The following is a 12,512-nucleotide window of genomic DNA, read 5'->3' as shown; positions in this document are numbered from 1 at the left end:
GTGACTCTACCACCTCCCCAGGCAGATCCCCAGTACTTTATCACTCTTTCTGTAAAGAACTTTTTCCTAATGTCCAACCTAAATTTCCCTTGGCGCAGCTTAAGGCTGTGTCCTCTCCTGTCAGTTGCTGCCTGGTGAAAGAGACCAACCCTCACCTGACTACAACCACCTTTCATGCAGTTGTAGAGAGTGATAAGGTCACCTCCGAGTCTCCTTTTCTCCAGGTTAAACAACACCAGCTCCCTCAGTCATTCCTCAAAGGGCTTGTGCTCCAAGCCCCTCACCAGCCTCGTTGCCTCCTCTGGACATGCTCAAGCATCTCAAGGTCCTTCCTAAACCAAGGGGCCAGAACTGGACACAGCACCCCAGCTGCAGCCACATGTACCCACATGTTCATACAGTGTAAGATTTTGGTACCCCCAATTACAGTCTCTTGAATCTAAATGAAATAGATGAGACTACTTTGGCATAGTAATATGCCATCAGTCATTTTGTATACTAGTCTTTTATGCTGAGTCAAACATTTTATCACAAAATAGATTTAATGTCTTCCCTGCTTTTGTAATGTGATTACTTGCATAATTCTTTATTTCATTCATTAAGATTTAAAATAGACTCTTGGGAGCTCTTTTATTTCTATTTATTTAACACAGCCTTGAAGCCTGAGAAACTGTCTTTTAATTTCCAACTTGACACAGTCATGGCCAATTTCTATTTTATTTCTTAAGGTATTCCTTAAACAGCTGTTTCACACACCCCCACACCCACCGCCACTGCCTCCACTGCCTGTCTTCTCTTTAACAAGCTCTCAAGAAACTATGTTTACGTATTCTACTAGATATTAACAAATTAGCTAGCTTAGAGATTTAAGTATGGTGTTAAGAAGCTCTAAGTTACATTTTAGCACTTGTTTAAAGGGTTTCCAGGTCAAAACTTCCTGCTTAGGTCCTTCCAAGAAGAACCATGTGAAGTTGGTGGTTTAGTCACTTCATCAGCGTGTGCCAAAGCTGCTCAGCACAACTGGCTGAAGTTGTTTTGGAACCATTCCAATTATCTTCTGTTGCACCACCTACTCACAGGGATGGGGAAAGGCTACTGCCATTACCAAAATGTACAGTGCAATAGCAAACGGACAGATTCCATCCTTCAACAAAGGGCACATGTATCTCATCAGCTCATTCAGCTGCCAGTATTCCCTTGCAGTCCAGTGGCAAGGTTTTGAGGTACCACCTAGACTGTGGCACCATGTATCCAAACAGATATAGAAAGTTACTTTCATGGCATAGGATTTTTTCCTTACAGAAACACACTTATATCTCATAGCACCTTTTATTATCACTGTTCAGCACAAACTTAATATACAGTGATGGAAGGATTTTTCTTTTCCGGTTCAGAAAGAAGCAGCATAACCTACCCTTCTCTAACAGCATATTTTGGGTTATACTGCACATCTGTATCTCTGATTACTGCTAAGCAGAGGACTCAAGTATGGAATATTGGTAACAGAGTAAGCCACAACATCTGTGAAACCACCACACTTGGCATGACAGCTGGTGATTATTTATACACAGCTAATTAAACCAAGTAAGGACAAATGTCACATGAAAACTTATTGTGAAGTGCAGTAAATTATTTTTTTTTTTTTTACTGCTCTCTGATCTACTGAATGATGTCACCTCTCTAATAAAAGATGCTTCTGTCAGTAGGGAGGGAAGGAATCAGCTCCTGCATTGCTTTTATGTTTGAGTACAGACAAGCTGTGGGAGACAACATATGTCTATTAGCCTGGCCTGATTGTTGTATCCAATATAGAATACCATGCTTAAAAGAGTACCTGACAAGTTTCTAAAAGGAAAGACAAAACTTTATTAATAGTTACATAAATGTAGTAATTTCAGCTCAGAAATGGTTCCAGTTACAATACAATAGCATTTGCAATAAATAACATTTTCTAGAAACAGATTCCTAATATAAATTCTGTAATAGCTCACCCATCCACCCACAGGGAGAAGTGCTTTCATACAGACACAAAATACAGATGTGCAGCTCATCTGCACCTGATTTATAGCCTGTGCAAAAATCATTTGCCTTTGTTTCCTACTTCTTAAAATTTTATTTCTAAACTTTATGTTTTCCTCCTTTGCCTTGGGCAGTTAAGGATATAAAAGGTACATTACATGTTTTTTTCTTTGCTGCAGAAGTATGGGATTAGTATTCAAGTTAGGGATCCAAATAACTGACATTAAGAAACTAATTCACCTCTATCCCATTTCCCTTCTGGAAGAAAGTTTTCCTCTCTCAAACCTCACCTAAATGTCAGAGGACTATACTTACTGTTATTTTATTACTACCATCCTGAAGCTGCACCTGACTGCTGCCCATTACTGGTATACTGAGGGGCAAAATGAGTTTCGCTTGAGGTTAAAAGCAGGAATAGAACATTTGCCTAGGAACTCAGTTACTTCAAGAACATCAGAATATCTGAGGAAAGAGCACCAGCACAAAGAACACACACATGCACTCACTCTCTAATGTTAAGTTTCTTGCACGTGTGTGCACTTCTGTTTGCCCACAGGAGACCAAGGGAAGGAAAATTGACATCATATAATCAAACAGCTGACAGCACAGAACAAGATGCTTGAACAGTACTTTTATCTGATTCATCTGACACAGGGAGAGTAAGACTGTTTACTAAAAGGTCAGAGCTGATAATCTATTCTTACACACAAACCAAGAATAACCTTCTTTCCCCTATGCAAATAAACAATTATCTGTAATTAGACATTTTGCATTTTGTTTTATTTCCTCTACCTAATATGACAGGTTGAACCATAGGACAGGGAATTTGGATGTGGATCTCAACAGATTTGACAAGGTAAATTTTTTGCCACATTGCACTATGATTTTGGTTATAAAAATAAAATCCACAAGACAATTACCTGTTCACAGCCATGGAAGTTTCATGCTGCGTATGTACTGCATTAAATACTACAATTGGGTACTGAACCTGTTTAATGGTTAGGAAGCTTTTTTCCAAAATACCCTTCTTCCTTAAAATGCAAACAAAAGCAGTCCTTTTACACAGCTGTACAATCCCTGCTTGTGCGTGTAAAACCAAGATGCAAATGAAAATCCATTCCTTACACTTCAAGGCAATGAGGCACTGCAAATATCACCACACTGTCTGCCTTCAACAAGAGGCAGTATCTTAGCAGTTCCATACTGAATTATTCCTTATTTTCAGTGGACTGAGCCACAGAGGACAAGCTCTATCTGGTCTCCTCTGCTTTTCAGTGCAGATTAGTCTTTTGGGAATAGCCCCATCCCTGCTTTACAAATCAGCTGCTGGTACTCTTTCTGTATGTTAAGGAAAACAGTGTGCAGAAGTAAACGTGAGGACTGCAAACCTGCTTGGAACCTATAATAACCTAAACCAAACCATTAGAATCCAAAATCTGCCATTGTGTTTGCATCATTACAGCCAGTTTTCTGACCCTTTCATTCATGGTATAAACTGACATTCTGCAAGAAAGCAGTAGTTCTAGAAGTGACAATTAAACTGAATCAAGATACAAGGCTTGCTATAGTCTCTCCTAAATTCCTGATGCAAATATGCTTGGCCAAGTGACACAAACGTGATACTAGAAATTCACAGAGCCAGAAATTATTGCTTTCAGCTTCTGCACAAGTGCCATATATTAAAAGCAAGCCTGCTGTTATGGTAAGACGAATAACTTCTCCTTCCAAGCAGGTGGAATAATCAAACTAGTAGAATCAAAAGCAGCTGGAAAATTTTAACTATATTCAACTTTAAAAACATAGCTAAAATATGTTAGCAACAAAGATGTCAAAATATCATCTAGAGAACTGAATTTACCAAACAACTTCCACTTGCTAGGGCCTTATGCAATGAGAAATTGGTCTAGTATTTCTTATTTATTAAAGTGAGAAACAGCCAAATCATGCATACGTTCTCATGGCCCATGAACTTACCAGGGATCCAAAGATCTGGGCCCACCATGTGTATGTCTGTGGGCAAGGCAATAGTCCTGGAAATTCTGCAACATTAAGGAATGCAGGTTTATGATTCCTGGACTTGTTTTACTAGAGAAACAGTTTTTCATTTTGGTGGGGTTTGTTGTTTGTTTGTTTTTTAAACAAGGATATTTCAATACTTTCAAAGAAGAACATCCTAGGTTTCAGCACTGGCTTTAAAAACATAAAATAAACCCAAAAGACATAAGTCACTAATGTCACAAAACCAACAGATGCTGCTGACTGCACTGACATGTCCTAGAAGGTAAGCTTATAGATAAAGGCACACTGGAGACAGTATTTAGCAGAAGCATCAATGACAGCACAGCACATACAAACTCAAAATTATTTAAACAACTTATTTGCTTGTTTAAAAATGCACGTTTCAAGAGAATAATTCCTGCTAGAATATTCTGTGTAGTTGTTCATAATGGATTAAGCCCAGCGTCTGGATTACAAAGGAAAGAAATAAATTACTATTTTGAGTGGGCTTTAACTTTTTTCAGGAATGCTTTAAAGTGAACACTGCTTTTATTATGTTAACACATCTGGAGCAGGAACTGAAAGACATCGGAAGTTGACCTTGCTTTTGTTGACCAAGTTATTTAAAAATATATATATATATATATACACACATGCACACTCTCAAGACAAGGGAGAGTGTGATAAAATAGGTTTCAAGAAATAGCCTACACCCCCCATACACAGAGTTGAAACTTGGTTTCTGAAGAAAGCAAATCATACCATTCATACTGCACTTTGCTGATAATATGGGAAAAACATAGACAACACCTGTATTAGCCCTTTTTAGCTCTTCCCAGCCTCTCCCACCACAATGACTCCTGCAGCCACACAAATTTCTCCAGAAAAATGCAGGGCTGCTCACACAGGGTAATTATTCCTTAGTGCTGAATTAGTAGCCTTAGGGACTGTTGATGACTGCACTTGAGAATCAAAAGTATGAAACAAGTTATGAGCATGCTATGTTGCTGCTACTTTTGACCACTGATTTCTTGCAGCCTATACAGTTCTGGATGTTGCCCAAGTCCATTAATAAGAGAAGCACAGAAGCTAAAATGCTCAACCCAGCTACTCTATTGTGTCAGACTTCTAAGAAAGGTCAGAGAAAGACCCAAAATTCTCTACATAATTCCTCATGATGGAAATGGGGTTGTCTCTTCCCCAACCCTTCTAAACTGCTTCCTATACTGCTTCATCCTCTGAAAATGGGTTCTCTACCACTGGATTAAAAAAACCTGAACAAAACCAAAACAAACTCCCAAAATATTAAAAAAAAAAATCTTCAAAAATGCTCCCAGAGGAAGGTTTTCTCCATCAAAACACATCATGCCTCCATCTCAGCCCTAGACTTCAGTATATCAGTAGAGGACCCTCAGGAATAGCTGGTCATGGCTAAACAGTAACACCAACACACATGCCCCCACCAGTGAGGCCTGTGTATAAAAGTCAGGTCTTCAGTTGTGGATTTCAAAAGCAGTTTTGGGGCCATGATTTCAAAGCCTAACAAGCAGACTGTGAAGAAATGACCCAGATTGTGAACTATAATGTCAGAACTGCAATACATCTACCCTTGCCAAAGACCTAAAAGGATCTCTTTAGGCCAACACATCCAGTCACACAACAGCAAGAGAGGAAAAAGTCAAACAATCTCATGTTCAAGCTAAAACATTGCTCAGTACCAATTACCACGACAATGAAAGTACAATGAACCTCCTGCTCCACACAGGGTATTTGCCACAAACATTTCACAGCACAAGAGCCCAGCACATTCTTTAATTGAGCACTTGATGCTGACAGATGAAAACTCACCTCAGCTGAGCATTCAGTCTTAAAAGGTCCAGAACTCCGCAAAGTGATCTAAAAAGGTTGTTTGGGATGCTCAAAATGCTTCTCAAGGCTCACTGCACCAAGTCCTTCCTGCTACAGTTTCCTGGATGGACATGGCAGAGCCAGAGCAACTTGACCATTACAGAAGCAACCTAAGGCTGGATTTCCCAGCAGACACCACACCTCCTATGTGAGTACAGGGAACGTTGCATCCTACAGGACTCAGATATACCATGTTACATTACAGCTGATCCAGTGCAACTGCTCTAGTTGTTAACTTTATCTGAAAACAAGAGTGTTTTCACCCAATGAACACTACCCTAGAAAAGGAAGTCACAAAGTACAGTTGGATAAAGACAATGCACTAAAAATGCTCTTTGTGTTTCCATCCTAAACTGAAAATTAAGATGGAGCCTGTGGCAACATATTGCTCTCTATAGTTGTAAGGAACTTCATCTATATTGGCTTTTTCTGTTGCAAATCATACCACTTCTCAAAGAGAGCATTAGGAGCACACATGAATCTGTAAGCCATTGTTAGTTACCAGAGCTTGTAGCAGAACAGCTCTGGCTACTCTTGTAACAGTGATATAGAAAAAAAGGCCTTCTGAAGTTCAACATTCAGCACAGAACATGCAAGAAATAAGAGGTGCTTTTTCTTATTCCTATAATGGTGACAATAGGAGTTAGCTGACCATCCACCCTTTCTCCCTCCTTCTTCCTTCCCCTACCTGTGCTAAAAATTTATTCTTTAATCTGCAATTAGTTGATATTTGAGGATGATTTTTGTTCTGGAAAAACAAAGGTCGTCCAACATATTTCAGATGTGTCTCACCAGTGTGTTCTGTGCTTTTACCCTCATTCAGTTATCTGTCTTTGGAGCTGTAGTTGAAGGAAACTCCATTTCTGAGGGACCCATTTATAAGTGTTCTAGAATTCTCCCTTTCAATCTTTTCTCTGCTGAAGATAGTGTCCTGATCACTGTCAAACTCTGACTCAGAGACCATCAGACTAGAGTTGTGTTCTGTACTTCTGTGTTTTATACCTGACAATAAAAAATAAAAACAAACTCATTAGAAAGGCTTGGATTTTTAGTAACATATAACCATCTTCTCTCCTGCTGTGATATGAAGGGTAAGTGAAAACATTCTCTGCAGTGCAATGCATAAAAACAGCATACACCAATACAAAAACTGGCTTAAGAAGTATCATATACCATTTCAGATACTCTTATAACTTCATTGCAGGCCCATCAGTTTATGGCTCTGAAATGTGAATATATGTATTTAAATTTAAATGTAAACAACTAGATTATCTTAGTACACACCCAATGTATTTTCAGTATCTTGAATCTGGAAATCAGTCTGTCCACTCAATGACCTTATTAACATGAGTGGCAATGAAGGGTCATGGTTTCTACACAAACATTATCTCTCTCTTTCTAGGACAGCAATTTCTCAGAATGACTTTATTTCCTTGGATTCAAACATTTCCCCTGCTAAAAACTGAAAGTCAGGTAAATTAAAAGATACGTGAACAGCTGCTGAAATCTACTGATGTCTAACAGGGCACTGATGGGTCAGGAGGGAACTGCTGTGCAGCAACAGAAACAGCTCCAAATTAAAGCATGTGCAGAGAAGGAAGGCTTACATGGTGAAAATCTGTGGGGCAATTAAATGTTCTAAATTAAGATAAACTCAGAAGCTCAGAGCAGAGGCTGAGCTCATGGCTTTATTAAAGAAATTAACTGTTTCTCGCCCAACCACTTCACTGTCTATCTCTGCCATTCCCAAACTTGTAGGCCTGCTTCTGGGCTCCTCCTGCCTACAGGTATCAATTCAGCCACACTGGCTGCACGCTCGGTGGGTGAGTTCCCAGGCTGCCATATAGCACGTACCGTATTTGGGCCGTAGCTCCATTCTCTCCTGTTCGTCTATGTTATCTAGGATGGTATATTTTGTTTTCTTCCTAATCTTTGTTCTCTTCCTGCTAAAAGATAGCAACCAAAAAGACATTTAATTCTCATGTATGCACATAAACCTTCCTCTCTTCCTTTCCATATACATATCCCAATACACAGAATGTCATTGTCACCTCCACCTAAAAATATTTCCAGTTTATACCTTAATAAGGCAGTACAATATGGACAAGACAGTATAGTTAATTTTCACTGATACAGAAAGACGAAGAAAGCAAGGCAGATTGATTTGCTCTCCTAAGCCAGTTTGCTCAATTTCAACATAGTAACTACAAACACAGTAGATGAATATTCATGTGCCCCCACAGTTCATGTTGGAGAAGCTACCTAACTGTTCAGCCAGCATTACAGCAACAGCCAGCCTTGGCCTCCCCTCCATGACCTTCTGTAGAATTCATCTGGCAACTCAAAGTTTTTAAAACCTCCAAATCTCCAGCCAAATATTAAGTCTACACTGTCTTTTTCATGTAGTTTCCACAAGGCAAAGGGAATCTCTCTCTGTGCTGTAATTCCCTCCTCTTTTTCACATGGACCTGTAGCAACCAGTCCTCATTCTCAGGCACAAGCCATATGAGGACAAAGGACAGAAGCAGCTGAACTCATAAAAAATCCCGCAAATAATCATCCAATACACACAAGCCTCTGAGGCTCCATCCCACACTGTGGGAGTGGAATGGGACACACTTTACTATTTAAAGTTTTCTATTAACAGCACTGTTCCTTCAAGCATAAAAATAAAATTGGCATTGACTCCTACACATCCTTTACATACTGCAAAGACACCCTAGAAAAAGATGAAAATTCAGAAAGATTTTGATGGCATTTTATTTTTGCTAACACCTGAACAAGCTATCTATTTGCTGAGCTGTTTGAGCTTCAGCAAAAACACTTGCTCTAGTGACAGAACTTGTAGGGCTTGTCACTTGAAAGAGAATTTCTTATCAGCTCACTAGGGAAGACTGGAGGGGAGGCAGGGAAGGAAACAACATTCAGTAGTATGAATGCTTCTGTTTAAGGAAAGAGAAGGCAAGAAGTCTGCATGACTGAAATCACTAGAGTACTCCTTACCTATAAGCCACATGCAGTCTAGCTACCCACACTTCCTGTCCAAGGACGAAACCAGACTGGAAGAAGATTCCTTTCCCATGGCCTAGAACATTCCTACATCAGTGACCTTCAGGGTGTGCCTTTTTTTTCTTAGCATGGAATACTTGTAGGACTCAGTAAGAGAATGAAGATCTGCAGTACACTCTCATGTCCAAAATGAGCTCAGTAGTTTAGTGCTATGGACTCGACTAAAACATGGTGGTTGTGTGCAATTTTTGTGTATATCCCATCAAAAAGAAACACAAATCATGTACCTTTTACAGCAGCAGATGCAGAACCAGGCAAGCCCTACCATGACCACAATCAAAATAAAAACAGATACAGTCACATAGAGTATACTCCACTCTGAAAAAAGAAATACAACAGTGCTTTGTAAGGTCACATGAATAAAACAATTTTTAATAGAACTCTATTAAAATAACCAGTCCTGAGGAATGGGGAGTGGCAACAAGAATGTAGGAAAACTAAGCACGAACATATTCTTAGATGAATTCCTAAAAATCTTTCAGCTTTAAGATTAGAAGTGTACATTAGAAAATTTTCTTCCTCTCAAATACCTTTTACCATCCCAAGATATCTGAAAGCCTATGTGGGAACTGACAGTCCTGCAAAGGGTCATGGTTACCACCTCATTTATAATTCCCTAACTAAAACAGAGGTACTCTGGATCTGGCACTTTAGTAGTGCTTCAAAAGAGGAGCTGATCAGAGGTAGAACCTTCTACCTGCACATTCACATGTATAAATCCAGGAAAACAGGAAAGGATACAGAGAGATGTGCAATAATTTGAACTCCAGTACATGTATGCTCACAGTTATCAGTGTTATCAGGTTCTAAAGGTCAGTATTGGTCACTGATGTTTTCTTTGCTTAGATCAGATCATACTTCTGGCACTGAAGCATCAACCACCCACTCAGAGAAATTGAAACTGATGTCTCTTTTCCAGCTTTGCAGTAGTCCTACTCAAAAGCTTTGCAAAGCCCATGTTATTGTACAACACCTCCAACTGGCCCCAAATTGCTGCAAAATCTCCCTCCCATGACCATGTTCTCACATTTTTTTCATCAAATACTGATTTTCTTTAAAATTTCGGCTACTACTGTCAAGATATCATTTCAAGAAATTATTCGAATATCTTTCTATAGAAAGCTATTGTTGGGCTGGAAAACAGAGACTGTTTTGGTCTTCCCTCAGCATCTACCTCTCAAGTCTTCCCCATTCTGAGAACAAATAATCAACAGTCTCAATGACAGCAAGTTACTCTTGAAAGACACAGCACCCAAACTCACCACAATTACTCTCTCCATCATTTAGGTAACGATGAATCAAGTTTTCCATCCACAGCTGGTAGCAAATGCAGCGCTTTGTTATGGGGTCACAGTGCCCATGTCCAGAGCATTTCAAAAGACAGGCTAAGAACAGAACCAAACACTGGGTCAGTTGTGTAAATGGACAACGTGTCATACATCCTCTTAATTTTAGACTAGACTGGTGGCAAAGCATCTGGCTCATAACACCATGATATGTTTTGAAACTCCCTTTCGATTGTGGTAATGTGTCAAATAGATCTATGGTCTAGCAGACTGCTGGCTAAGAGGAGAAACAATGTAATCAGATTATATTTATAAAAGAACAACAACCTTTTCAACCAGTATATAAAGACAGAATTTACTACACAATCAGTGACTATTTTATCACTAGGGCTTGCTTATTTTGTTTGTACTTGAATTACTGTGTCCTGATTTTAAATTTTGGAGAAGTCCTGTCTGAAGTACCTAAGGCTTATAAAGGGTAGGCGCTGCTAGTGAAGCTTAAAATAAGCTTAGAAGTTCAAGCATCTTTTTGAGCAAAAGAAAAAATTCATTATAGGAAACCCCAGTGGCCTGTACACATTGCAAAGATTAGAAGACTAATGGGTAACACAGCAGTCACCCATTTTGCCTGATACAGGCAGTCAAGAACAAGTTAAATTACAAGCCTATTTACTGAACTCTAAAAGGAAGCAGAGATATGAAACATATCTACTTTATGGCTATAGTAAGTTTTACACATCTGCTAAGAAAAGATAGTATGTAAAGTATCTTTATCCTCATTCCACAGGCTCCCAATGCAGACCAGATTAAGATGTGCTTTTGCCTGCTGACAGAGATGATGCCTTTTAAGAGTGACTGGCAGCATTCTACCTATCACAAATCGTGAAGCATTTTAAGTATTGTCTCCAACATCATCTTTTGTAAAGCTACACCCACCAAGCCCAGACACCAGATGGCAGACAGAAAGACTTCATGCAGTGTTTTCAGGTGCTGTCTGCAAAGTTCTGAGATGAGCAAGCACAATCCAAAACATACCAGCCGTGTCAACTCGCAGGACTTTAAAAAGCAAGAAGTCAGCCTTCTGTTTCAAAAGCTGCACATGGAGAGTCCGTGAGACATCTGATGCCTTGATCACTGTGGAAGGATGCCCGTTCTGTACATAGAACACAACTGCGGTGCTGCAGAAAGAACAGCTAAGGTCAGGACCATTGTCACAGATAATTTTTGCCAGGCATTCAGCAATAATGTATAAAGTTTAGTCTTTTTTGCTTCTAGAAAGCCAGTGTCACCACTGATAAAGATTAGTGAACTCTGTGGAGCAGTCAACTGATCTTCATTCTGAACTGGGAGCATCAGCAGTTCTAGGGATTCTCGGTTTCACAGAAGACAGAAGAGGATAACATGACTTTTGCTTTAAGAAGTATGTATACATTTACTTCCTCCACTCTCATATAGAGCCTGTCCCAAAATACTCTGAAGCAGTTTCACGAACTTTAGGAAACTGAATTTAATAGGAGAAAAAGCTTAGAAGCAAGAGATCCAGAAAACTTCATGTGGAAGCTCTCCTGCCCTGTCATTCACAAGTTTGAAGTTGGGTGGTGTTGATCTCACCCTGTATCAGACACTTCAGGGAACATTTTAATTTGAAAAGCTGTGATTAAAAATATCATAACTATAAATAGTAGACTTTCCACACTATATTTTTAAATTTTAAGAGGTACCCAGAGAGCTAAACACCAAAATAGGTTTTAAATTACCAAGTAGTTGACAAGAAATAATTTAAAGCTAACTCATGTAAACAGGTTCTACCAATCATGGTGAGAAATTTCTCTGGGTACATACAGCCATCTCTAGGACTCTACATCAAGCAGAGGGAGTATTTCTCCTTTACAGTAAAATACTGTATTTGAGAGAATCCACTGTGGAGCTTTCTGTGCAAAAAATGGATTTTCATCACAAGTTACCTGGGAAAATGTTTATGAAATATTAAGAATATCAAAACCATGGAGAAGAAGTAGAAAAAAAAAGGGGAAATAAAATAGGTTTGATTAAATAGAGCTGGGACCTTAATTTGAAATACAATACTTGCTTCACTGTGAGAAAGTCTGTTTATCTTGCTCCATCCAGCATTTGGAAAAAAATAACAGCACTGAACAAAGACACTGAAATATATATGCATGCACTTCCTTTAAAGGAAAAAGAAAAAAATCTGTACAGAAATAATGGGATTTC

At 39.1% G+C, this 12,512-nt stretch overlaps 1 protein-coding gene across 2 annotated transcripts in view; it reads right to left on the bottom strand.

The window, feature by feature from the left end:
* Window positions 1-1,313: 1,313 nt before the first annotated feature.
* The window catches only part of KIAA0319 (KIAA0319 ortholog), a 48,492-nt gene continuing 37,293 nt past the window's right edge, over window positions 1,314-12,512 (bottom strand). The window contains exons 17-21 of one of the 2 annotated variants that reach the window (XM_015620234.2): window positions 11,316-11,458; window positions 10,257-10,379; window positions 9,222-9,312; window positions 7,780-7,871; window positions 1,314-6,927 (exon numbers count right to left, since the gene is read on the bottom strand). In XM_015620234.2, the coding sequence (XP_015475720.1) occupies window positions 6,749-6,927; window positions 7,780-7,871; window positions 9,222-9,312; window positions 10,257-10,379; window positions 11,316-11,458 (628 nt within the window). In that variant the 3' untranslated portion in view covers window positions 1,314-6,748. The remainder of the gene's footprint in view (window positions 6,928-7,779; window positions 7,872-9,221; window positions 9,313-10,256; window positions 10,380-11,315; window positions 11,459-12,512) is intronic. The other variant, XM_015620236.2, reaches the window with a different exon arrangement.

Source organism: Parus major, chromosome 2, assembly GCF_001522545.3.
Source record: "Parus major isolate Abel chromosome 2, Parus_major1.1, whole genome shotgun sequence".
Lineage (NCBI taxonomy): Eukaryota > Metazoa > Chordata > Aves > Passeriformes > Paridae > Parus > Parus major.
This window is presented reverse-complemented; position numbering and strand designations above follow the sequence as displayed.